The sequence below is a fragment of the Musca domestica genome, unplaced genomic scaffold, assembly GCF_030504385.1.
Source record: "Musca domestica strain aabys unplaced genomic scaffold, Musca_domestica.polishedcontigs.V.1.1 60, whole genome shotgun sequence".
In the NCBI taxonomy this organism is placed as follows: Eukaryota; Metazoa; Arthropoda; class Insecta; order Diptera; family Muscidae; genus Musca; species Musca domestica.
This window is the reverse complement of record NW_026712364.1, coordinates 556,201-583,673: the sequence shown is the minus strand read 5'-3', so window position 1 is coordinate 583,673 and position 27,473 is coordinate 556,201. Positions and strand designations below refer to the sequence as shown.

Here is a 27,473-nt window from a genome sequence, read left to right as displayed (position 1 = left end):
GGGAAATTTTTTGGGAATCTAAGAAGTTCTTCAAGTGGAGACTTGGAAAAATCTTGAATTTCACAAAAAAACATGTTTTTTATGCTTAAATATTAAATTTTAGTGGGAAAAATGGGAAATTTGAAAACTCTCCAAAAGTGGAGAGATTTGGAAAAATCATAAAAACGGGGTTTTTCGATGTAAAAAATATTAAAGGATCACCAAACTGAAGTTCCAAGAACCATTCTCAAAGAGATTTATATAAAAAAGTCGTTCAATTTCTAGGGATTGTTTTTTTTGTGTGAATTTTCTTAAAGTGGAGACTTGGAAAAATCAAGAATTTTTTGAGGAAACATGTTTTTAATGCTTAAATAATAGATTTTAGTGGAAAAAATTCAAAATTTGAAAAGTCTCCAAAAGTGGAGAGATTTGAAGAAATCATAAAATCGGGGTTTTTCGATGAAAAATAAAAAAACTTTGTAAAGAGAGTTATAAAATTGTTGTCATGGAACATTTTTTTTTTTTAATGAAACTTTGATATATATATTTTTTAAATGTCTCCAAAAACGAAAAAAAATTTAAAATTTCAAAAAAATTATAAAATTTTTTTTTAATTTTTTCAATTCTGATTTTCTCAGAAATTTTTATATTATAAAAATTTCGGGCTTTTGAGTTACATTTCCCCACATTGTATTCCCTTTGCTTTAGAAATCTTCAAAATTTCATTACGAAATATGGATTTTTGAAACTCTACACTGCTATAGATTCCCCAAATGACAATCAAATTGCAAAATTCCTTCCTTTCTTGACTATTTCAATGATTTTTTCGCAAAATATTGCAATTTTAAAAAGTCTCCAAAAAGTGGAGAGTTTTCGAAAAACCTCAAATATATAGTTTTAGGCGTTTTTAATTCATCTTAACTTGTTTCTATTGTTGTAAAATTTAAATTTAACATTTTAAAAAGTCTCCAAGGATGGAATTTCCAGGAAAATCAAGAAAATTCTATGGATTTAATGTTTTTGAGGAATTTTCTTAAATTATAAAATTAAGTTTTTCCCATTTGAGAATTTTTCTTATTTTTTTTAAATTATTTTATGGCAAAATATGGCAATTTTGAAAAGTCTCCAACAAATTTTTGGTACAAATTGGAAAATCAAGGAAATTCTATGGATTTATGGTTTTTGAGGAATTTTCTTAAATTAAAAAAAAGTTATTCTCAGAGAGAAATTTTCTAATTTTTTTTTTAAATATTTTATGGCAAAAATGGCTATTTTGAAAATTCTCCAACCAAGTTTTGGTACAAATTGTGAATTTTCAGAACTCTACACTGCTATAGATCCCCAAAATGTTAAAGTAGTTGAGAATTTCCTTTATTTATATATGTTTTTAATCATTTTATTGCAAAATATGTTAATTTTGAAAACTCTCCAAAAAGTGGAGACTTTTCGAAAAACGTCAAAAATGCATTTTTCATGCCTTTCCATTACTTTTAAACGAGTATTTATGTTTTTAAAATTAAATTCAATTCTCTCAAGAAGTCTCCAATGGGGAAAATTTAAAGAAAATCACCAAAAAATGTCTGGATTTCAAATCTCAGGAATTTTTCTTTTAATTATAAAATTGTGCTTTTTTTGTTCGATGTGTGTTTTTGTTTTCTCTATTTCTAATATCTAAACATTTGCTAATATTCAATCATTTGCAATGTGTCATGCCCATAACGATGTTGATGATAATGATCATTATTTTGATGTTGAAAAGCAAAAAAAAAAGAAAAAACATTGTCTACTCATAATGAACTGCTAAATTCCTTTGCTAATCGTTGAGTCGTTTTGTGTTTTCTTTTTTTGTTTATTTTTTTCATTTTTTTTCATTAAGAGTCTTAAATGGATTAAATTGTTGCAAGAGGCAGGGGGAGGTAGGCTGGCGGGTTGTCCTGTTGTCAAGAAATATTTCAAATATTTTAATATCTTAGTTAGCCACCCTTCTCCTCCTTTCCCCCCGCCAGCTAGAATTGCTAAAGTAATCAATATGATCTACATAAACTGAGTATTTAAGCCAGGCAATTCCAATGAATTGTGTGTAAGGAGAGAGAGAGAGGGGTAGAACATAAGGTTATTGGCCTGCCTGCCACCTTCTTCCTCCATGGCCTATCATTTGCCAAGGAAAACCTATAATTCCATACCAAAAAAAAAAGGAAAAAAATTCCTTGTCCATAAAGGAAATTCATATTGGCTTTTCACTTTTACTGACTAGTAGCAAGAGCTGAGTTATGCAGTTGGAGATCATGGTGGCAGTTTTTTGCTTCAAAAAAAAAAAGCTAACAACAATGCATTTTTATGCTGCAAGTTGCAAGTTTTGTTATGGGCAATAGCGACAATGACGATGATGACGACGTTGCTGTGGCCGGCCATTGATGGAGGTGCTTAGCTATTTTATCAACATGAACTTGTTTCCATAATAGTTCATGTTGTGGCCATAAAGCTCAGCAGCACTGGCATAATAAAAACAAGTTAAATCATAACCAAACTGCCTTAAAAATACGAAACCAAAAAAAAAAAAAAAAAAAAAACTGAAACGCTAACTCAACTGAATTGCAGTGCAGAGAAGTCAGTAGTGGCATATTAGTTGCCTAAGTCAAACTGGCAAAGCTATGCAACTCCACCACCACCACCAGCAGCGTGATGATGATGATCGTAAGCTAACTGGCTGCTGCTGCTGCTGGAACTCTCCACTGAATTGCATAGTTGTTAGTTGAAGTGAAGTTGACCAACTTTAGTTGGCGTTTTGTGGTCTTGTCTAAATATGACTCCAATGGAGCCAATGATGCATTCATAGTCTTGTTCGTGGCCAATTTCAGAAGAAGAAGAAAAAAATCAACAACAACAACAACATCAAAGACTTGTTGAGTTTGATTTTTATTTTTAAGCGTTTTGTTTTCATTCCTTTGCATTGGCCAAATTTGGTTTAGAAAAATATGCCATTTTCAGCCAAAAAAAGTCATTAGGTTTTTTTTTGCCTGGATGCCTAGCTCATAAAGCAGCAGAGGAAGATGAAAAGAGAGAAAAAAAACAATTTGCTCTGGCCTACAGAATTCCTGAAATTATTGTCAACAACATATTTAAGGCTCAACACAAATCATGCCATGCCAGGGGGGAGATATGAAGAAGTGCCCCCATCATGGCTCATCATTGTCATCATTAGCATTAAAATTAACACAGCAGCGCCCGGTTCGGCTGGGCTCCATGGTAGGTAGGTAAGATGAGTTCTTTATTTTTATTGTAATTTATGTCAATGCCATTCTAAACCTTGGGCTTAATTATGAGTCCAAACAAAAGGGTCCTACCCAGCGAATGCCACAAATACTGAACTAAACAAGAATTCGAAATAATTTATCACCCCTTTTTTCGGTCTGCTGGCCTGGTCCATCCATAATGACATAACTCGAGCATTTTAACGCTTATTAAATTATCTCATTTTAAGGAATTTCATGAGGTCTAGCTGGATGGAAGGATTCCTTGGAAGGAGAATGTGCCGTATCATTAAAGATCTCATAATTTTTTTTCTCTCTGATTTTTTTCTTTTTGGGCCACAAGGGAGGCGGCTTGTTTTGGCTTGACAACAAAAACAGTAAGTCTGCTGCCGGTGGTGCTGACGAAGACATTGAGATGATGACGATGCTGCTGCTGTTGGCTGGCTGATGATCTCAATGATATGATGAAACAGCGGGAGGGTCAACATTGCAGTATGCTAAGGTAAGATACGGAATGATGCAAGGAAAATACAAAAACAAATTCCCAAACTCACACACAGACACACAAATACTGGTCGGACTTATCTTGAAGCAAGATCTGTATTTTATTGGCCTAAAATGTGTAGAGAACAAAATTTATAACATCAGCGAACGGTATGGGCCTGATAATACGGGCGACGCATACCAAAAATGGTTTGAGAGAGGAACAACAAAAAATGCAGCAAAAAAAAAAAAAAAAAACACTGAAATGACCAAAAAAAAACTGAATGGACTCTTGAAAAAAATTTACAATATTCAGGTCTCCAGTTCCAATGCTGTTGTTGTTGCTGCTGCTGTTTTTGATGTGGGTTGGCCGTTTTTTTTCGGGAATTTGAAATTTAATGACACCAAGTGCAAACGGTGACAATATTGTTTTTTTTTTCGTTGTTGTTTTCTTTCTCAGATAACGCCAGGATCAGACAAGAGGGGAGAGGGGGAGCGAACTTCAAATGACTCTCAAATCAAGATTATAATCTTAACGACAATGACCAGCCCAAAAGATTAAAACCAGGCCATGAAATATATTATGACGAAAAAAAATTAACAAGATCAAGAGCCAAGTAAGGAGTCATATCTTTGATCTTTGGGCCAAGTAAATAAAACGAAAAGTCAAGTACATAAATTACGGCCAAAAGAATGTGGAGAAATAAGAAAAAACCGAAAACGGGGCGTTTTCAATTTCACAGCAATCGAAGGGAATTTCCTGGGAAAAGGGAAGAGGGGGAGGGGGTCCTTACAAATTTTTAAATTCATTAATTAATTGGTAATATAAAATGCATTACAAAAGGAGAGGAGGGGAGGCGTAAATGGATGAAAAGTCTATGAAAAGACCTGGCAAAAACCCTAAAAATTCAAATTATCTATAGCGCACACCATATTTTAATAAAACTGGATACAATTTTCCAAGATCTGCCAAAAATCATTTGAAAATAAAAATAATTTTGAAAAGTCTGCAGAAGTGGAGACCTGCCCGAACCCTCAAAAAATGCAAATTATCTGCAACGAAATTCCGTATTTTAATGAAATTCCATATTGTCAGAAAATTCCGTAAAAAATAAGACATTTTCAAAATTTTTAAAATTCTACAATTTTTGGAGACTTTAAAAATATATATAAATTTCTGATTATTTAGGGCAATTTTACTCATTTTGGTGGTTTTTCGGCATTTTAATGGCCCAAAAAGCTCTTGAAATATAAAAATATGGTGTTTTTCCTTAGTCTACACTAGTGGAGAGTTTAAAAAACTCTCGAAAAATATTTAATTTTAATTGGAAATGGTTAGATTTTGATTGCAAACTATGAAATAAGCTTTTTTGGAAAGTCTCCAAAAAGTGGAGACTTTTCAAAATATCACAAAAAATGGATTTTGGAGATATATATTACCTCTAAATACATTTTTAATAAGATTTAATGCATTTCCACAAGTCTCCAAAAGTGTAGAGTTATGAAAAGCAGTCAAAATGCATGGAATTTGTTAAAAAAGTATTGATTAGGCTTTAAATACAATTTCTAAATAGAATTTCATTAAAATGTAATGCATTTTCCAAAGTCTCCAAAAGTGTAGAGTTGTGAAAAACAGTCAAAATGCATGGAATTTTTAGAAAAATATATGAATAATGCTTTCAATACAAATTCTAGATAGAATTTTATTAAGATTTAATGCATTTTCCCGAGTCTCCAAAAGTGTAGAGTTATAAAATTTTGAAACTCTCCAAAAAGTTTAGACTTTGCAAAAGTTTACAAAATCTAACTTTTAAGGTTATATTTAAGCTCTAAGTACTATTTAAATCATATTTAATGGATTTCCATGAGTCTCCAAATTTGGAGAGTTATTAAAATAATGAAATTCAAAAAAAAAATTATAGAAAAAACCTAATAATCACAAGCCTAATAATTAAATTAACAATTAAGAAATATGATTTGTTTGGCATTTCCTATGCAAATAGGCTATATTTGATAGTCTCCAGTAGTGGAGACTTTTTTCTTTTTGCTAAAATTGGAAAAATGCTTTTCTGAATTTTGCTATTATTACATTGTGTCTCAATCGAAGTCAGTCTAAAGTTTTTCTAATTTAAATAGTTGGATTTTGGGTTATTTTGAAACTCTCCAAAAATTGTAGACTTGGTGGAATTTCAAAAAAATTAAAATTTAAGGATATATATTGGTTCCCAATACTATTCAAGGCAATTTTAACGCTACATATTACCGCTGAATACTATTTAAGTGGAATTCAAGTCATTTCCCGAAGTCTCCAAATGTGAAGAGTTTTCAAAAAATTAAAATTTCCCACAAATTTTAGAAAAAAAAAAAATGATAATTAAGCCTAAAACACGTCACTGTTAGGCATTTTATGTCCATAGAGACTATATTGGAAAGTCTCCAAAGGCGGAGACTTTTTAAAAAGTGTTGTTTTTTTTTTGCTAAAATTGACTTAATTGTTTTTTAATTCATTTTCCTACGGCTGCTATCATGACTGTCTGTTCTCCTTAGACTAACTTTTTTTTTTTTAAATTGGTTTTTTGGTTGGCTTTTCTTGCTTCTATTTTTGTTAAGATGACGCCGTCATTATAGTATGTATGTTTGTATGTCTGTCTGTCGGTCTGGTCTGTTCCTTTTATAATGCTTATTATGTATGCTATTCATGCAGAAAATTACTTAAATCAAAATAAGGTTAATATTTGTTGTTGTTGCTGTTCGCTTGACTTCTACGTCTTGGCTTAGTTTGATTTGCTTCGGCTAGATAACTGAACATTCTTTTTGAATAATTTTTTTTTTTTCTAATTTTTTTTGGGTTGCTGTTGGATTTTTTGTTCTTTTTTTTTAGAAATATAATTAAAACAAAAATACCACAATTTTTTTTTGGTGTGGTGTTGGACACTCTTCAGTTTGTTGGTTTGGTTCAGTTCAGGCGATGTAGTCATACTTCTATGAGAGAAGAAAAAGAGCAACAAATGAAAAAAAAAACGAATCGGTGATCATCATAATGATTTGAGGATGATGAACGCTGGCTGGTTGGCTGGCTGGCGTTTGAGGTATTGCCGTATGGGTGGCGGTGGACATGGGGGCGGTAATTGTGTCTGCCTGAAGAAGATAATAATGATGATGATGATGCCGTCGTCGTCAATTGACGTGTTTGGTATCTGCTCTGCTGTGTGGCAAAAATACGCCAAAGATCTCTTGGTGTGTATAAATTTTCTAGTGCTGCTGCCGCTGTTTGGTTTTATTTCGCTTAAATGTTGTTGGTATCGGTATTTTTTCATTTTTGGACGACGACGACGAGGTCGATTTTGTTTTCTTTTTGGTTAACGCGTGTATATTTGGCTTTGATAGACATTTTTATATATTGGCGTCTTTTTTCTGCTGTTTTTCTAGGTTTATTTGCTTTCAATTTATTGACCAGAAGCTATGGGGCGACTATTTTCATTTCTTTGATTTTTTGTTTTAATAATAAAAAATTAACAAAAATTTATCAAAAAAAAAAAAAAAATGAACCCAGCAGATGTTGGAGAAATTAATTTAAAATTATGGCAAGGTGGATGCCAGACAACTAGAGCAACTGATTTTGGAAAAGTATTTTCAGAAATCATGTGGAAACTAAAAAGCTTTTCTCGGCCGTTTTTAAAAAAATATTTTTTTTAATTTTTTTTGCGCACATGAGACCATTCGGCCATATATTTTGTGTGTCATTGAGTGTTTTTTTTTCGCAAAAAATTAAATATAAATTTTATTTATATTTTTTTTTTTGGGGATTGTTTTTGGCCTCCCATACCTCGAGATCATAAAATGTGTTAAAATATGTTTATGGTTATCAGAAATGACAAAAATCTTTTATAAAATTTGCAAAATAATGTCTTAAATATATTAAAAAATATATCTAAGGCAGGATGGATGGCCAAACAACCAAACAGCCAGCCAGCTAGATAACCAACCAGCCAAGCGGAATCAATGTAGCCGTCAAAGTAATGGCTTGACATTACTCTCCCGTTTCACCTTCTTTTTCTCAGAGAAGTGTGGGGGCGTTAAGTGTAATTTTTTGAACAAAAAAAAAAATCTCTTTTCTTGTTTGGTCTTCCTCTTCTTGTCTGGTTAATCTATAACAGACAATTTATTTTGCCATGCCTGAAATATTTTATGATTTATGTATGGCGTTTTTTTTTTTTTTTTTTTTTTTTTTTTTTTTTTTTTTTTTTTTGTAGAACAAGTTATAAGTGGGATGGATGGATGGATGGTTGGAGACCATGCCAGACATTTAACAAAAAAGTGGCTATGAAAGATCTACGTCTTTAGATATGGCTAATGTCCATCACATAACAACAAAGTTGTTGGTGATGGTGGTGATTCATTCAAGAAAAGCATGATTTTTTTTAAGTTTCTGGCTTTGGAAAATAAATAAATAAATAAACAAATAAAAAAACTTACCATTTTTATCACCGGGACATGTTTTGCAACATTTACCGGGCAGCAAAATGGGATCATCGCACAAAGCCGGTGGGCATTCATTTTTTATGTTGCGACATTGGACACGAGCCACAATGCGGCGTTTTTTGGGAACCTAAAAAAGAAAAGAAAAATAAACAAAATATGATTTATTAACTTTAAATTAAAAAAAAAAAATATTTAAAAAAAATCGAAAAAAATTAAAAATAATTTTTTGGTCTTTTATAATAACAAAAACAAGGAATTTTTATTTATTTTTTTTTTCAAAAATCAATTAATTTTGAAAACTCTCCACAGATTTTAAGCCTAGATAATACCCTAAAAATTATTATTTTCATGTAAAACTAATTTTTTGTGAATATTTAACACCCAAAAATTCCAATTTTACGATTTTTCAAAAGTCTCCAAAAAGTGGAGACTTTTCCAAAAAACCTTAAAATCGTGATTTTTATAAAGAAGTAATGATTTTAAAATTAACCCGGCCTTAAAATAACAATTCTACACAATTTTAATAAGTCTCCAAAGGTGTAGATTTAAGGAAAATCCAACTTTTTTACATTTTTTTGAGAAATTTAAAATTTGAAATATAATTAACACATAAATTAAATGAAAACTCAAGAAAAAATTATTTATTTATATGGCAATTTGTTGCAAAAAATATATAATTTTTTTAAAAAAGAAAATTCTTACATCCTCTTGATATTTGATTTTCATTTTTTTTAAATATCGATTTCTTGGCATTTGCGTGCTAATCATTTTTTGATTAATGAAATGTTAAAAAGCACAGAAAACACGAAATGAAACGTATTTTTTATGGCCTCAAAGGTGTCCCATATTTTTATGGTTTTCTTTTTTCCTTCTGGCTCAACTTTTGCTGCTTGTTCGCATGTATGTTTTATGTCGCGCGATATCTTCTTCTAGTTATATTTTTTAATTGCCTCATAAATTATTTGTTTATTAATTAGAGAGTCTACAATAAATATAAATGGAAATTTTGTGTTAACCAGTAAAAAATTATAACATTTTTATTAAAAAAAAAAGAAATGATAAAAATAAGAATCCGTTTTTTTTGCGTATTTCTTGGGAATTAAAAAGAGAATTGGAATGCATTTTGTGAAATTTTTTTAATTCGATTTTTTTGGCACCTTACTGATGTTGGCGAATAAGGTAGGAGATGCATAAAAGACTTTATGGCATCAATTAAATAGAATTGTCTGCTATTTGATTGTGATTTATAATATGTGTATGTGTAAGTGTGTGTGTGTGTCAAATACATATATTTTCCACTGACGTATTATGTCCATTTTTTTTGTTTTTTTTTTTGGTGTCTGTTGTCTTTGAGCAGCCAGACAAAATAAAATTGATATTTATATATATTATTTTTTGATTTTTTTGTTCATTTTTTATGAATAGCAAAAGAATTTGCGTAATTTCATAACAGTCTAGAAGAGCACAACAACGACGGCAAGGCGAAAAAAAAGAATAATTTTTTTATGTCTCAATAAGTTATTAATCACTGAACAAACTAAGGCGACAAGTAGCGTACGCAAACCTAAGCTTCTTTTCAATTTTTTTTTTTTTTTTGCTTTTGAGCACATTCACATATATGAGAATTTGCCTGCTGTCATGTTTTTGTTTGGCAAAATAGATATTCCTTTCATGTACACAGGCAAAAAAAAAAGAGGCGAACAGCATAACCAACAATCAACATGTTCGTAATAAAAGACCTTTAAAATTGTCATTAATCATTTAAAGAATGGCACAACAAAAAAATAAAATAAAAACAAACATGACAAGAAGGCATGAAGAAAATTTTGCCACATAGATATTTTCCAGATTTTCAAAAGAAAAGCAAAAAAAAAAAAAAAAATAAATACTAAAAAGCACGTATTTCTTCAAATGTAGACTTCTTTAAAATCCCTAAAAATTTGATTTTTTGACTTCTTTGTATTTTATTTAGACCAATGTTGTTGTAAAATAACGTTTTTCATTAAAAAAATTTCGAAATTGTGAATTTTGGAAAACTCTCCACTAGTGTAGACTTGCGAAATCTGACATATTTTTACTTAATTTGCTATATTTTACTTATTCAAGGCTACAGGACAAAGAAAATGCCAATTTTCAAAAGTCTCCAAAAAGTGGAGACTGTTCAAAAACCCTAGATTTCTTTAAAATCTTAAAAATTAATTTTTATTTAACTCATGATATTTTATTTCATTAAATTTTGAGCCAACTTTTGGTTTTTCATTTAAAAATATCAAAATTCTGAAGTTTGGAAATCTCTCCACAAGTGTAGACTTGTTAAATTCGAGTTATTTTAATTTCTATAATTATATTTATGTTATTTAAGGTTGCAGGACAAAGAAAATTCCAATTTTCTAAAGTCTCCAAAAAGTGGAGACTTTTCAAAAAACCCTAAAAATGGGATTTTCAAACAAATATGATTGTTTAAATTGGCTTTTAGAGTTCGAACTGCTTTGTTTAGTCTAATTATGGGCTAATATGTCATATTTCTTTCGTAAAATGTGGAAATGATGAGATATGGAAATCTATCCACTAGTGTAGACTTGTTAAACTCATGTTATTTCAATGTATTTTATTACATTTCAGTTGTTCAAAGTTGCAGGACACAGAAAATGCCAATTTCCAAAGATCTTCAAAAAGTGGAGTCTTTTCAAAATTTCAAATTTTTTGAGGTTTTTTAATATTTAATTTTTTTTTGAGCTCAAATTACTTTATTTCATCTAATTTTATTTTAATCCATCATTTTTCATTTGAAAAATCTCAAAATGCTGAAGTTTAGAATCTCTCCACTAGTGTAGAGTTGTCGAATTCGAGCTATTTCAATTGGTATTATTATATTATTGTTATTCAAGGTTCCAGGACCAAGAAAATGTCAATTTTCAAAAGTCTCCAAAAAGTGGAGACTTTTCAAAAAAACCTAGAAATGGGATTTTCAAGCAAAATATGATGGTTTAAAAGGGTTTTTATAATAAAAATAATTTTATTTATATGACTTGCTTTAATATCTTCGAAAAATAAATAAAAAAGGTGAGTTACTTACCGCAACACATTCACATTTAATGCAGTACATAACACCAAATGGTGGTCCCAAATCGGCATACCATGTTGAACCCAATTCACGTAGGGTCTTGCCAAATTGACATTCGGATACTGTAAAGAGAGAAAAAAATAATAATTAGAAATTGAAAAAAAAAAATTAATGGATTTTTCATTTATTCTACTCTCAGGGGCGGTTTCCTGGGGTTTCTTTAAATCATGATCATTAAGAGAATAATACATATGTATATCCCGCTGGTGCTGGACTTCTTCTTTGAAGTTACGAAATAAAAAAAAAACGGAGAAACAATAAAATTTAAATGTTTTCTTTTTGGGTGTTTTGTTTTAAAGGAATTTGGTTTTCGTTTTTTTTTTATTATAGACAATATTTTACACCTCCAAATAAAATGTGAATGGATGGATGGATGGAATGTTCAGGCGGCAAGCTGACCTGTGAAATGTCGGTGTGTGAGTTCATTAATAAATTGAGAAGGAAAAAAAACAAAACACCTCTGCTCTGCTACCAGGGAGTAACAAAACGAAGGTGTTTTGTTTTGTTTTTTTTTGTTCTTCTCAATTTATTAATGAAGTTCATTGAAGAAGAAGAAACAAAAAAAAACAATTTCCATATTGTATTTCGGTTTCTTTGAGACCGCCCATGTGTTTTATATAATTTGAATGCATCTCCCTGAGTTTTTATGTTTTTTTCTCTACATATATGTGTATGCATATTTATATGCATGCGGTGTTAATTAAACTATTAAAATGGAAATCCCCCCTTTCCATCCCTTTCATGGGTTTCCACAGAACAAGCTGAATAGAAATAAACGTTTATTTAATGCGGTTTGTTGTTGTGGCCTGATTGTATTAGACCTTAAGACGTCGGGAAATTGCATGGGTGTGTGGTGTTATTGTTGTTGTTGTTATTGCTTGCAATTGTTGTTTTTTTTTTTTTTGTTGCTTTTTTTTTCAAATATATTATTTTCATTCTCAGTTTACCGAAACCTTATAAATGCCCTTTGGAGAATCTATAACAACAGGTAGATAGCTATTTATTTTTAAAAAGCTACAAAAAAATTCTTGGCTACTCAGACTTAAGTTTGAAAATTATTTTAGATTTTTGTTGTCGTTCTTATACAGAAAAAAATATTTTTTTTTTATAAAAAAAAAAAAAAAAAAAAAATGGAAAGAAGCCAATGACCATTTTTTTTGGATCTACATTCATTTAATGGATATATAAGGCGCCAAATGAAAACTTGATCGGCATGCCTTTACAAAGAAAAAAAACACGGAGCCAGTTAAATGCGAGACAAAAAACTGAACTGGTCAAAAACGCACAACACGCCAGTCTGGCGTATAAAATTGCATAGCCTGGCAATTTTTTGCGCTTTTTTCCAAAAGGCCTGGTTTTCATGAATGAAAAAGGCCAGAACAAAAATATCAAGTTTTTTTCCTCTGGCAGGGGTTGTTAAACAGAAAAAAATATATATATGGAGAAACATGATTTAAAGGAAACCCAAAAAGATTAAAATTGCAAACAAAAAAAAAAAAAAAAAAAAACCAAACATAGGGTAAGTGTGCCTAAGTTCGGCATGTCCCAGTAGTCGGCACTTTTTATTTTTAAGCCCAAATAAATGAAACGTTTACAACTAAATGTATTTTTTTTACTTCAAATATATTGCCAGCTATCTTTGTGTACAATTTCGCTATGAAAAGATGATTTATTGTAATAAAAATTTAATTTTTGTTTGTGAAGGTCCTCAACAATCCATATTCTTAAGAAAAATACAATAAAGACGTCGAATCAGTTTAACGAAACAAAAATATTATATTTAAATGAATTAATTTATTATTATTATTATTAATTATTCTTACAAAAAATGGTATGCCGACTGTTAGATCATGCCATACCGACAATTGGCAAGTGGTGCCGACTACTGGCAAAAAGGCATTGTTTTAATAAAACTACAAATTTATGAAATTTAATAAAAAGTTATTCAAAATTTATTTATTTTTGCAAAAACTATACAAAATTTCGAATCTGAATAAATAAACTTTGTAATAATTGAAAAGTTCCACTCAGAATGGTGAGCGATTAAAAACGCGAAAATCCTAAAAGTGCCGACTACTGGTACACTTACCCTACAAAAAAAAAAAAAAATAAAATAAAATAAAATAATACAAAAATGGGGGGAAAGGAGAGATGAATGATTTAAAAAAATAAATGGAGGATCCAGGAAGCTTTTTAAAGCAGAGGAATGAGACCGAGAGATCAAATTCAATTTTAGTTTCTAGTTTATCAAATGAATAAAAATAATTCCTTAAATTTAATCCCAAAAGATTGAGACCCAAAAAAGAGGAAAGGATAGATAAGAATATTGAAAAATCTTAAAAATAAAGTTAATTAATTAAATTAAAATGTTTTTCATTTTGTTTTCCATTTCAGATATGGACCCATGTTTATTATCCTGAGTCTCTTAATTCTCCTGTTGGAACGAATTAAGTTTTTTTATCGGTAATCCTGTTTCAATGTCTGAAGAATTTAGGTAAAAAATGGCTATTAATTGCAATCCTGCTTCAGAAGCAAAATCAGTTTTTTTTTCTCCAAATTTTGAAATCTAACCTGTAATCCTGTTTCAAAATCAGACCCCGATTTTTAATTCTAAATTCGAAAACCTCCCGTAATTTGCCACTCTTTACACCCACAATTGCCAGCCAACCAATCGCCTTAGTCCATTTTAGAAAAAAAAATTATAAATAAATAATTTTCCAATAAAAATATATATTCTATGCATATATAAATATATATACATGTATGTAAATTTCCCCATTCATAGCTGCGGTATGACATTTTTGAATAAAACCCTATAATTTATGGGAAATTTATGTTTGTACAGCTACTTGCAAGTACTACTACCACTACTATTGAATCTCTCAACAACGTAATTTATTCGTTATTGTTGTTGTTGTAAACAATTTTTTTTGCAATTGCGTTGCAATTGTTGATGATGATGATGCTGATGGTATTTCAAATATTTGTGTTTTTCGCAAAAAAAAAAAATAAATTTACATTGGGCGCCACTTAGGTGTAAAAGTGAAATATTCAATGAATTTTGAGAAAAAATAGGATTTTTTTGGTGGTTAGAGGGGGTGAGGTGGGTGGAATTGGGATAGATGGAATTGTAGATGACAGGGGAATTTCAAAATTTTGTGTTTTGCAAAAATTCGCCAAAAAAGAGAGAAATTTACATTGGGCGCCACTTTTGTAGGAAAATAAACTATTCAATGAAATTAGAGAAAATATAAGAGAGAAAAAATTGATTTTCTTGGTTGAGCAGAGGGATGGAATTGTAGAGGATAATAATATTTGTGTTTTGAAAAATTCGTAAAAAAATCTAAAATTTACATTGGGCGCCACTTAGGTATGAAAATAAACTATTCCATGAATTTAGAGAAAAAGTGAATTTTCTTGGTTTGAGCAGAGGGTGTAAGAGGATGGAATTGCAAATATAATTGTATTTCACAATTTTTTTTGTTTTAAAAAAATTTGAAAAGAAAAGAAATTTACGTTGGGCGCCACTTAAGTCTAAAAATAAAATATTCAATAAATTTTTAGAAAAAAAAACAGATTTTTTGTCGGTATAAGAGGGGTAGTAGAGGGAGGTATGATAAGAAATTATTGTCATGCCAATAATAAAAAAATTGGGGGGATTTGTATTCCTTCAGAATTTTGAGATAAAGATTTGGACATTTTTTGTAGATAATTTTGGAGGAGTAGAGTTCAATGTGAAAGTGTTAACAAATCTTGGGGGGATCTTTGCAAATAAATCTGGGATTATTTTACCCTAGACTAACTGCTGATAAGACTCCATTATTTTGGATGCCCTTGAAATTAAGCTTCGAGACATTCGAAAAATCTCCTCTGGGATCTTTTAGCGAAATTATTTTTTTTTTAATTAAAAAGGAAATCTAGGCTTAAATCTAAGCCTTCATTTCTTCCACATTTATTTTTTCCCAATTTTTTTTTATTTTAATTACTTTTTTTATTAAAAGCAAAAAATAATCTATTTTGGCTTCTGTTTTCCTTAAAAACGCCTCCACAAAATTGCTGACTTCTTTTCATTTTTATTTTTTTGTTGTGTCTGGCTGAAACTCTTAAATGCTGTTTTAGATTTTTCTGTTTTGGTGAGGGAAGAAAGCGTTCGAGCGGGTGGAAGAAACGAAACAATGTTATTGTTTTTAAGACGAGGCATTATGGAGTGGCGGCGCGTTTTTTTCGTGTTTTTTGGCCAGGCCTGTTTGGCTGGCGTTCCAATATTGAGGTCGCCAAAGCGTCAGGCTGCCAGCCCCGATTTTTTTATTGTGTGTAATTTGAATTTGTGTGTGTGTGGCACATATAGTGCATTGTTTTTTTTTTTTTTGCTTTTGAGCTCAACACCTTCAAAAAAATACATTTTGCAAAAATTGTTGTGTTGTGTTGGATTCCAAAACTGCAGTTTGATGTGTGTGTTTTGTTTGCTTACTGTTTAATAAATATTTATGTTTATTATTCCAACTTATATTTATTATTGTTGTCAATGCATGAAATCAATAAGCTACTGGCATTACGTTAAGATTATTTGTTTAAGTTGATTTTTTTTTTTTGGTGTGAGGGAATCGTAAATTATTTGTTTTTTGGTTTTTTGCTATGCCAAAAGAAAGAAAAAAATAAACAAAACATTTTTGAGGGGAATGAGGTGATGTTATTTTCTGATTTAAAGAAAAAATAATAATTGTGACACTATTTGATTAGGAATGTTTTGAAAAGAATTTGAAAAGAAATTTAAAATATTAAAAAAAAATATATATAAAAAAAATTAAAATTTGAAATAAGAAATATACTCTAAGGAACTAATTCAGAGAATCCCCTACTCTCTCTCTCTCTCTCTCTCTCTATTTTCTCTTTTTGGTACAAAAATTTCAAATAAAATATTTTGAAATAAGGCTGGTTATGTAATCTTCATATAGAAATTTTTTTTAGGAAAAATATTCCTTAATTTCATGTACTATGGTTAGATATTTTAGGAACTTAATTCATTAATTTAATAATTTTTTTCTTTTAGGAACTAATTCATTTTTTTGATAATCCAATTTCAAAAAAAATTCTTATCTCTCAAATATTTTGTGTAATCTTTGTCTTTGGTATTCATAGATGTATACATCCTCTCTTGCAGCCATAAATTGTCAGAAGAGAAACTTCTAGTCTCACGTTTTTCTCTCTTTCCCTCCTTGGCAAGTATTTCTAAAGTGCAATGGTTTTTGGTATAAGGCTGTATTTTCTTTGCTCTCTTTATGTCCCCTTCATTCATTATCTTTTGGAATTTTGTTTAGGAAAAATATACCTAAATTTCAAGTACTATCGTCATATATTTTTTGAAATATTTCATAAATTAAAAATATTATTTTTTAACTATTAAATATTACTAATATTCCTTCCTTATTCCTCAATTTTTCCTGCCTCTCTTTATGTGTTTTTCATGCTCATTTGGAATTTTTTTAGGAAAATTATTCTTATTTTTTATGTATCGTGGTCATATGTTTTAGGAACTAATTAGTTATTTTTATGAATTAAATTCTAATTATTTATTAACTTTTAAATATTCTTGTATTTTGCCTTATCTTTATGTTGTTTGACATTTATAAATTTTTGAGATCCTCTCTTGCTCTCCCACAGAAAAGAAGCTTGTACTCTCTCGTTTTTCTCCCTCTTTCTCTTTGGCAAGTATTTATAAAATGATTGTTTTTAATATAAAGTCGTATTTTTTTGTCTCCCTCTATGTTCATTTGAAATTTTGTTTAGGAAAAATGTTCCTAAATTTCAAGTATCGTCATATATTTTATGAAATAATTCTTAAAATTAAATATATGTATTGAAAATATTATTTCTTAACTATTTAAAATGTGTAGTAGCTTAGGAAATTATATATTCTCATTTCTCAATTTCTCTTGCCTTTCTTTATGTGCTCGTTTGCAACTTTGTTTAGGAACAAATTTCTGAATTTTATGTCTCATGTTCATATATTTTATGAACCAACTAATTACTTTTAATAACTGAATACAAAACGTTATTTCTTAACCTTTCAAGATTTTTAGTATTTTAGGAAATCACATTTCCTCAATTTAATTTTGCATTTTTTTCAAGAAATAACTATTTAAGAAAACAAAACAAAATATTTGTTAATTAAATGTAAAATATTACGCTTGGTTTTATTATTTTAGGAAACTATTATTAACAAATTTTTTAAGGGTCCATTATTCTGTTTTTTATAACCCCTTCATAAACCATGAAAACTGAATAAATTTTCTGCTCAATGGTTTTGCCTCATCATCATCAGAGCTTGAGAGAACCTAATTAAGTTATTTGAAATATAACATAATAATTTTGGATTTTATGTAAAAATTTAGCAGCAGCAGCATTTCCTCTTACGCCACATTGGGAAAAATGTGAATAATAAATCATTTTAATTTATGTATTTTGAATTTGAAATAAAAAAATGTATATTTTGTTTCATTTTTTAGGAGGTATTTCAACATTTCCTTTAACAATAAATTCAATTGAATTATATCGCTTTTTTTTGGTTAGACATGTGGCTGGCTGCTCTACATCTTGTACTTTATGAAGGCTAATTGGATTGAAAGAAAGAAGAATCTTGAAAAATTAAACCGAATTGTTTTATGGTTTAATTGAAAAGGAGAACATCATTGGCGCGTTTTCCATATAAAAGAAGAGAAAATGAAAATATTTTTAATTCATTTATGGCATGGCATATTTTAATACTTTTTATATGGCCTGCGTAAGGCATTCTTTTTAACATTAACCTAGTTTTTTTAAGCAAAAAATAAAAAAAAAAGATATTTATTTGCAGTGCCTGTTCTGGCCACACATCTGTCCTTATTCCAATTTATGTGCCTTGCCTTGTTAATTTGTTATTTCAATAAACAAATTTTGCTGGAAAAAAATTACCCCGTCTGTGTTAATAAATAAAGTTAACCATAAATCTATTATTATTTAATTTTATCATTAGCCAACATCAAAATTGGCGCCCAATACCAAATTTTTTGTAACATTTTTTTTGATGTGGATTTTTTTTTTTGAATTTATTCATACATTTTTCATTTGAGGCAGTTGCCAATTTTTATTTTTTTTTTTTGCTTTATGGCATTCCTTTCTCTGTGTTGTGCTAAAAGCATTTCTTACGCTTAATTACATGTTCAGTGTAAAAAATTCGCATACACTTGACACATTGACATTAAATGGCGCCATCAAAATAGTTTTTGTTTTTTCTAAAATTTTTTTGTGCAACTCAAAATGCGGGAGGATTTGAGATTTTCAAGAGCACACCGAAGAAACCTCAACCCCAACCACAACAGCAACAAACTTTGTCATTATAAAATGTCTACAATTACAGCATCATCTTGGCTTACAACCTACGGCCAAGCAGGTAGGAAGTTTCACAGCAAACGGAAATGCTTACTTAAATACATTTTTGCTGCTGTTGTTGTTGTTGAATTATTTATTTGCCTTTGGAGAAAACCTACATTGCAAGCCATTCGGGCGCCAAAATAACATTTAGCAGATTCCTACACATTTTTTCAGTGTTTTTTTTTTTTTTTATTTCAATATTAGCTGCTGGGAAGTGAACTGTCAATTTTATCAAATTGCTTTGGCTTAAACCATACACACACACACAAAACGAGAATGGGAGAGAGGCAGAACGGGAGTGAGAGAGAATGAGATAGAGAAAAGGAAATTAGCCTACGCATACAGGTTTTGCAATGGAATTGAAGAGGCGTCTGTTGGGCGCCAGTTTGAGGAGATTCCAAACAAAGCAAAAAAAAAAAACAACTTAAAGCTTCTCAAATCGGTATAAGTTATGGTGTTGAGATTTGAAAACCCAAAGAAATAAAAGGTAAGTATTGAGAAAGAAAAAAAGTTATTAGCTTTATTCCTGTTTCAAAACCCCAAGAATTGAGAGGTAAATGTTAAAAATTAGTTATGAACTTTATTCCTGTTTCAAGCCCCCACAAAAAAGAGATATATTTAATGGAACACAAAACGGAAAAGAAAAGAGAGCCAGGGAGAGAGAGAGCATGATAGATAAAAGGAAATTAGCCACGCTTACATGTTTAGAAATTGAATTGAGGAACAAAGCAAAAAAAAAAAATAGGTTTCTCAAAACGTTAATAAAAAATTATAAGTTATGGTGTTGAGATTTGGAAAACCTAGAAATTAAAAGGTAAGTGTTAAGAAAAAAATATTTAAAAAATATTATTCCTATTTCAAAACCACAAAAATGTAGTATTTTTTATGGAACACAGAAAGGAAAATAAGAGAGAGAGAGAGAGAGAGAGAGAGAGAGAGAGAGAGAGAGAGAGGAAAATACACTTGCCTACGCATACATGTTGTGAAATTGTATTGATGAGGCGTCTGTTGGGCGCCAGTTTGAGGAGATAATAAAAAAAATATTTAGAGCTTCTCTAACCGACGATAAAAAATTGGTTAAGGTAGGTATTGTTATTCAAAAAGGAAGGTATTACGAAAAAACATTATTAGCTTTATTCCTGTTTCAAACCCTGAAAGAAATATGGAAACCAGAACGGAAAAAAGAGAGAGAGAGAGTGGGAGAACGAGTAAGAGAAATGCCTTGGCTTGTCATGTTTTGAAATGGAATTGAAGAGCTGTCTATTGGGCGCCAGTGAGGAGAATTAAAACGGAAACATTTGGTGGATTTCGGCTCCAAAACTTTAAGAAAAAAATTAGGCCAGGACTAAATATCCCAAGAATTTAAAGGTAAGTATTCCAAAAAAAAAGTTATTAACTTTATTCCTGTTTCAAAAACCCAAAAGAGAAACATATTTTATGGAACACAAAACGGAAAAGAGAGAGAGAGAGTGGGAGAACGAGTAAGAGAAAATCCCAGGCATACATGTTAGGCAATGAAATTGAAGAGTCTTATGTTGGGCGCCACTTTAAGGGGATTTGAAACAAAAACGCTTAAAGTCTATGAAAAATGAAATAAAAAATAACGAGAGGTTTAAAAATGCCATGAATTTAAAGGTAAAACGAGTTATTAGCTTTATTCCTGTTTTAAAACATAAGAAACTTAAAGCCTCTCAAAACTGAAATAAAAAAGAAAATTAGTTATTTGAAGTCAGTTTTTAAGAAAAAAAGTTATTAACTTTATTCCTGTTTCAAAACCCCAAAAAAAGAAATATTTCTTTGTAGAAAGCAAAATAATGGAATTTTTCAAAAAAAAAAAAAAAACTTAGCTTCCCAACCTCCAAGCAACCATTTGCCAATTTAAGCCAGGGATAGCTTTACACCTTTCCCTTTGGAGAGAATCCCAAGTTTTTCTACCAAAAAAGGGATACAATTGTGGAAGATCAAAAAAAAAAAAAAACAAGCAAGGAATAACTCTAAGCTGCCCAGACAGACAGAAACAAAGAAAAGAAACCTTTTTAGCATAAGACGAACTGGAAAAAAAATAGCGACCGACAAAAAAACGAACGAACAAATGAAATCCCCCAGCCAAAGAGGCCAAGGTAGCAGCAGCCACAGCCGAGAGTTTGCATTCCTGGCATGGCTTTAAAGAGATGTTGTTGGCTTGTCTTGTATGGCATGTGTTATTTCTAAAGCTGGCAACAAGACTACAGCATAACCAACACCAAACAACCAGCCATCCATCCATCCAGTTAGCCAGGAGATATTGGCAACCAAAAGAAGAAGAAGAAGACGACGTGGAAGAATAAAAAAAAAACTTACTGGTTGGCTTTTTTTTGCACAGTTTTGCTCCTTGGTTTTATTCTCGGTGGATTGTTGCTTTTTTTTGCGAAACTTTGCCTCCGATTTTTTTCTTATTTTTATTTTCGCACGTTAAATAATTTGCTTTGCACTTCACAAGGTACCCCAAAATCGTTAAACCTTTCAGAGGAACACAGAGCACAAAAAAAAAAAAAAAACAGAAACAAGAATGTAAAATATGCCAATACTTTTGAGGCTTTGCGAATTTTTTTTTTCGGGATATTTTACCAAGAAGAAGCAGACCGACCAGTAACAAAAAAAAAAAAAAAATGAAAATAAACGATGGAGATTCTTTAGAATTTGTTGGGCCTTAAACAAGATTGTTTTGTGACAGCAGGCCTTAACAAACGCGTAAATTGGATACAATTCCAGAGTCTTCTTTCCCTCCTCTTTTTTTCTTCTTATTAACAATCAACATAAGCCGATTTAAAATTGTGGCCAAGCATTGAATTGAATTGAATGGAATGGTAAAAATGAATTTTAAAAATCATCTTTTTTTTTCGTTGTTGCTGCCACCATTTCGCCATTGATTGTGTATTGACAAGGAGGCGCGTTAAAAGTTAAGCATGGTGTCTCTACTCTTCAGGGCTGGTAGGAAAAAAAAAATAACGCATTTAATTATTAAAAAGGCTTAAGGCCATACATAACTGGGTAAAAAAAGGAAAAGAGAAGAAGATCCCCAGGCTTTGAAGTTCCATTTCAACAAGAGACACATTTTTTTTTGCCAGCCATCCGATCAGCTTAACAAATGAACGAACGCCCCCTTTGGTTCTAAGTAGCTTTGATTTCGCACACCGAACATGGGCGTCATCTACTAACTTGTTGTGTTTTTTATTTTAAATTTCCAAGCCACCCAGGGGAAGAAAAAGATGTACTTGGAATCACCTTCTTAACTTGGTAAGGTTATCTTTTGGCAGGGCTTAGCATTTCAAAAGTCATAAATATCTTTTTTAGAATACGTGTATTAATTATAAAGAGGGGCAGAAGCGGAGGATGAAAACTAGAGTGTCGTTCGGACCAGTCCAGTCCAAGACCAGACGACACAAGTTCTCCTTCTTTGGCAAACTGTTAAAGGATTATGACATGCTAAAAATGCCATAGACAACTTTGGCAGAGTCATCCTCTCATCATGCTCGTTGTCGTTGTCGTTCCTTCTCCCTTAGACTTGCCATTCAAAATATAGCAAGCGGCCTGTTGCATATTTTGTGATTATTGCCGGGGATTATTGGCAAAAGGAGTCCGTAGTCTGGCTGTTTTTAGATGAAATTAAAATGTGTGGATTTTTACACCTCAAAATTGTGTTTATGGCCATGGAGAGGCCAACAAAGAAACGCATTGGGCTTGGGGCCGAGCCGCCGCCTTGTTCAATGTTTAATGAAATGCTGAGTTTATGACATCCAAGGTTGATATGAGATCGTTGTGGAACTCTATAAAGTTCAATTTTTGTAAGCCTAGCTATTAGTTAGCTATCTTGGCGAGTGAGACATAAAAGTGATTGAGCAAATATATAAATGAAGCAAACGTTTGGGATTTTTTTGTTTTTGTTTACAAAGGTGGTGATGATGACTGGCGTTTTTTGAGAGGGAGCTGATAATGAAAGTTCAATGAGAAACCAAAAAAAATTAAATAAATAAATAATTAAATATTACAGAGCTTAGGAAAGTTTTTGAAATGAAGATTTAATTTATTTTTTTTTTATTTTCAGGTGGAATAAATGAATTTCTCAGGGGGTTTCTTGTTTCAAAGTAAGAGAAAAGATTTCTTAACCGTTTTTCTATTTCAAAACCACAAAGAGAATAGTTGTTAACTGTATTCCTGTTTCACAATCAAAATAGAGAAGAGTTTAACTGCATTTCTGTTTCATAAAGAGAAGAGTACCTAACCGTATTTTGGTGTCCAAAAAAAGAGAAATGTTCTTAACTATATCTCTGTTTTAAAAGGGAGAGAGAGCAAATTCTTGACTATATTCCCGTTTCAAAACGAGAAAATATTTTGAAGATAAAAGAGAAAGGTTTTAAAATGTATTTTTCCTCCAAGAAATGAGTAGTTGGTAACTGTGTCTCTGTTTCAATAACTAATCGAAGGACCAAAGAGTAACAATTCAATGCCCAAGATAAGCAGTAAACCATTTTTAGATGATTTCGAAGATGTGGGGTTTGGACTAGTCTATAAATGTAATTAACATAAGCTTTTCGTAACTTTGAATTCAAAATGATTGGGATTTTTTTTTTTTTTTGATAGGAAAAATTTACAAAAATTTAAGGATTTTTTGACGTTGGCCTCCATTGGGGGGTATTGAAAAAGAGATTTCTCAGAGCTGTAAAAATCTACATTTTGCATAGGAAAAATATTCAAAAAATGTTCGACAAAGTCTTATCAAATTTTCTAAAGTTTTACCTATTTCATAAGGATTTTAAGGACTTTTGGCGCCCAACATGAGGCCATTCAAAACCAGGCTTTCCAGGGTTATTAAATAATTGTTAAGAAAATATATAAAAAATATACAAAAAACGTTTGTCAAATGTTTCTATAGCTTCACCTATTTCATGGGGGATCTTCTGCCTTCGGCGCCCAACGGGGGGCATTAAAAAATACGTATCCTAGAGCTTTAAAAATCGAAATTTTTGTTAGCAAATGTATACAAAAGACGTTTGACAAAGTCTCATCAATTTTTTATTTTTATCTATTTCATAGGGTGTTTTCTGCCTCTGGCGCCCAACAGGGGGCATAAAAATTATTTTTCTTAGAAATTTAAAAATCAAAAGTTTAAATAGGACAAATATACAAAAAAAGCTTGACAAAGTCTCATGAGTTTTTCTATGGAGTTAATCATTCCATAAGGGTTTTTCAGATATTGGCCCCCCAACATGGGTCTTCATTGCCCCATAAGTTTGCCAGACCTTTAAAATAACCATGTTTGTGTGGGATAAATATAGAAAAAAAATTTGACAAAATCGTTTGCACTTTTCTATAGTTTTACCTATTTTATAGGGGATTTTTTTCCACCCTGGCGCCCAGAAAAATTAGCGTACCCTCGAGCTTTTGAAAATCATAATTCTGCTAAGAAAAAATATGCAAAAATCTATTGACAAAGTCTTTTACAAAGTTTTTTATACTTTTGGGATATTCTCTGCCAGTGGCGCCCAACAGGGGGCAACGAGGAATAGGTTTCTCAGAGCCTTTAAACTAAAAATGTTGGATAGGAAAACTACACAAAAACGTTACCTAGTTTCCTATTCCATACTTAGAGTTACCTATTTCATAAGGGTATTTTTTCTCTGAAAATGGCGCCCAACGTGGGCATTGAAGTATAGGTTCCCCAAAGCTTTAGAAAACATAATTTTGTTATCAAAATATATAACAAAAATTGTTGACAAAGTGTTTTATATATTTTCCTTTGGTTTTTCTATCATTAGATGTTATTTTGAAACTGGCGCCCAACGTGGGGCATGGGCTTTTTACGCCCACTAAAAATACAAATTTGAAAAATACATATTTTGAAACTGGCGCCCAATGGAGGGTATTGGAAAATAGACTTCTTACACCCATTAAAAATACAAATTTGAGTTGGAAAAGGTCACAATAGATCACAACAAAGCCTTGTACATATATTTTTCTATAATGTTTGCCTGTTTCATAAGCGCTTTTCATTTTCTTCTGTGCAACAATTGTGGCCCCTAAACGTCTCTATGTCTGCCACATAATAGTGGCCATTATAAGCCATGTTGTTTTGTTGTTGTTGTTGCTGTCGGTTATTGTACGTAACAATTTATGTTGTGTATTTGAACTTTCCCCATCATTCGTTTGGCTCTTTAACATTTTGTCTGACATTTTGTAAATTTGTTTAACATGCAAAAAAATTTTGCGAAATCTTTCAATAATTTTTCCTTCTTAACGTCTTCGTCGTTGTCGTCATTATTTGTACACCAAGTCACTCACTCACTCAGTCAGTCAGCCAGTCATCATGGTCCCTCTAAAAGTTTTAGTGTATTACATTATAGACTACTTATTCCCCAATTTTTATGGTGTAAAGGCTATAAATATTGCCGCTGCAGTTTAGTTAGACAACGTCAACGTTGTTTTTTTTTTTTTTTGGTTTTGCTTGCCCCGAAAAGTGAAAAACACATTTTCTTTTATAGTTTTTTTTTTTTTTTTACATTTGATGTGGGTATGATTGTGTGTGTGCACACATTTTTTTGCAACTTGCCAAGAAAACCTCATTGTAGAAGATCACAAGAGTAAAAAACGCAGAAAAACAAAAATCATGGCAATTGCTAAAAATACTTGAAATTCTTAATTAATTACAAGCAGACACCACCACACCACCGCCAGCCAGCCAGCGAGCCAGCGAGCCAGCCAGCACCAAGGAAATAAGTAAATGACACGCCTACTAGACAGACAAAAAACCAAAATGCAGTGCAGTGCAAAAAATAGGAAAATTTGAAAACGCACAGCATAAAATTTAGAATTTTATTTTTGGTTACATGATTTCGTTTTTTGTTTCTGTGGGAGGGGAAGCAGGAGGGAGGGCAGCAGCCATATAATGTTGATAATTATGAGCATTTGCATCTCAATATGTAAATTGCTTGTGGGCATGTATGTAAGCGATTTGGCAAAAAAAAATGTATAGACAGAAAAGTGCTTAGAAGTGCATTGACTTGTAAAAGCTCAATGGCCAGCCAGCCAGGCGAGTCTTGGTTCCACAGAAATTTTTGGTTTTTTGAAGGGATCTGTTTTTGTGGGCCCCCAGAAATGTAATGGCTGGCGTTTTTGTTTTTTTTTTTTGGTGGAAATGTGTCCGAAAAATATCCAAATTTTCTAAGGCAATTGAAATGTCTGTTCGTATTCATTTTCATTTTCGGTTTTTTTTTCTGTTTTTGGCTCAAGAAAGTGCATCGATAATTTATGTGTACATATCTTTAAAAGTTGTCTAAAATATTTGGCGCCTAATAGTCGTGGTTTCGGGGTGTTTTTTTTTTTTTTTTTGTATTTTAAATGTAAAGACATTTTTTTAAGATATATACGTAAGAGTATGTCTGTGTGTAGCCACCATAGCCATTCAAAATGTCTATAAAATTGAGATTTAATTAAAATCAAATTGCTGAGGTCAGCTTTTAAGTAATTAATCGTTCAAACTAATTACGGTTGCTTGTCGAGAGGAGAGCCATGGCAACAACAAAAATTGTTGTTTTTTTTTTCTGCTCTTCATCACCCAGATCACATGAGCTCTGGCAAGTGAGTAATACCTCAGAAAAAAGGTGGGTTAGGGGGAAAAATCGGAATTATTTGTTTTTTACCGTTTTATTTCAGAATTTCTGAAATAAATTTCAATTTTTTATGAGACAAAGTTCAAAAGTTCCAATCCATTAGAGCGAGAGAGCGTTGTGGCAAAAAATAGCCATTGGAAATAGAAAAAATAAAAAAAAAAAAACAAATATATTTTTGTTTTATAAAAATAAACAAAACTTATGAACCGAAAAAAAAAACCAAAGGGGTTGCTATGTCATTTTTTTGATAAAAAAAAAAAACTGAAAATCGTGTTTTTTTGGAAATGTCAATCATTTTTAATTTCTTGGCTGGCTTGTCAATTATTTTCCAAGAGAGAGCAATATTTTGACAAATATTTATTCAGGGCGGCAATTATGCTCTTTGAAATTAATTGAAAACTATTTTCACTGAAAGGTTTATTTATGGCCAAAAAATAAAAAATTGAAAAAACAAACAAAAAAAATTGGAAAAAAAAACCTCTAGAGGCCTATATGGCGCTTCACTTAAAACACAACACCCTGAGACAAGACAGCACAACAACAACAATTTAAAGTATTTTTTTATATGAAGTTTATTTACTTTTTGTTGTTGTTTTATTTTGTCATTCTTTGTTGTCAAAAAATTGATTGCCTTATTTGTCAAAATGTCATGTAAAATGTTGACAAGTTGTGAGTGTGTCGTCGACGTCGTCATCATCATTGTTTGTTTTTGTTTTTTAACGTTTTGTATTTACTTTGTTTTTATTATTTTTGTTTTTGGTGTTGTTTTAAAAGTGACCATAAAAGGTTGAAATTCTAGAGTAGAAAAGCCAATGACGATCGTGGCAATTTGGAAAAGATGTTATCATAGTTTATGGGAACCACAACAGCGTTTGGTAGTGCTGCTGCCAGCAGTAGTTCGAAACATAAAGTTGTTGAATAAGATTTATGATTTCCAATTATTGAATAGCTTGTGTGAAGAAAATGTGTGAAAAACAGTTTTTTGAAGATTGAATCTTAAATACACTTGAAAGTGAAATAAAACAATAAAAAAATGGCAATATAATCGTGGTGGAAAAGGGGAAAGGGGGAATGGGGAGCAAAGAAAAAAAAATGCCG

At 31.0% G+C, this 27,473-nt stretch overlaps 1 protein-coding gene across 1 annotated transcript in view; it reads right to left on the bottom strand.

The window, feature by feature from the left end:
* The window catches only part of LOC101896391 (dorsal-ventral patterning protein Sog), a 47,506-nt gene that overhangs the window by 5,727 nt on the left and 14,306 nt on the right, over nucleotides 1-27,473 (bottom strand). The window contains exons 2-3 of the mRNA XM_005181091.4: nucleotides 11,272-11,381; nucleotides 8,190-8,322 (exon numbers count right to left, since the gene is read on the bottom strand). Coding sequence (XP_005181148.2) covers nucleotides 8,190-8,322; nucleotides 11,272-11,381 — 243 coding nt within the window. The remainder of the gene's footprint in view (nucleotides 1-8,189; nucleotides 8,323-11,271; nucleotides 11,382-27,473) is intronic.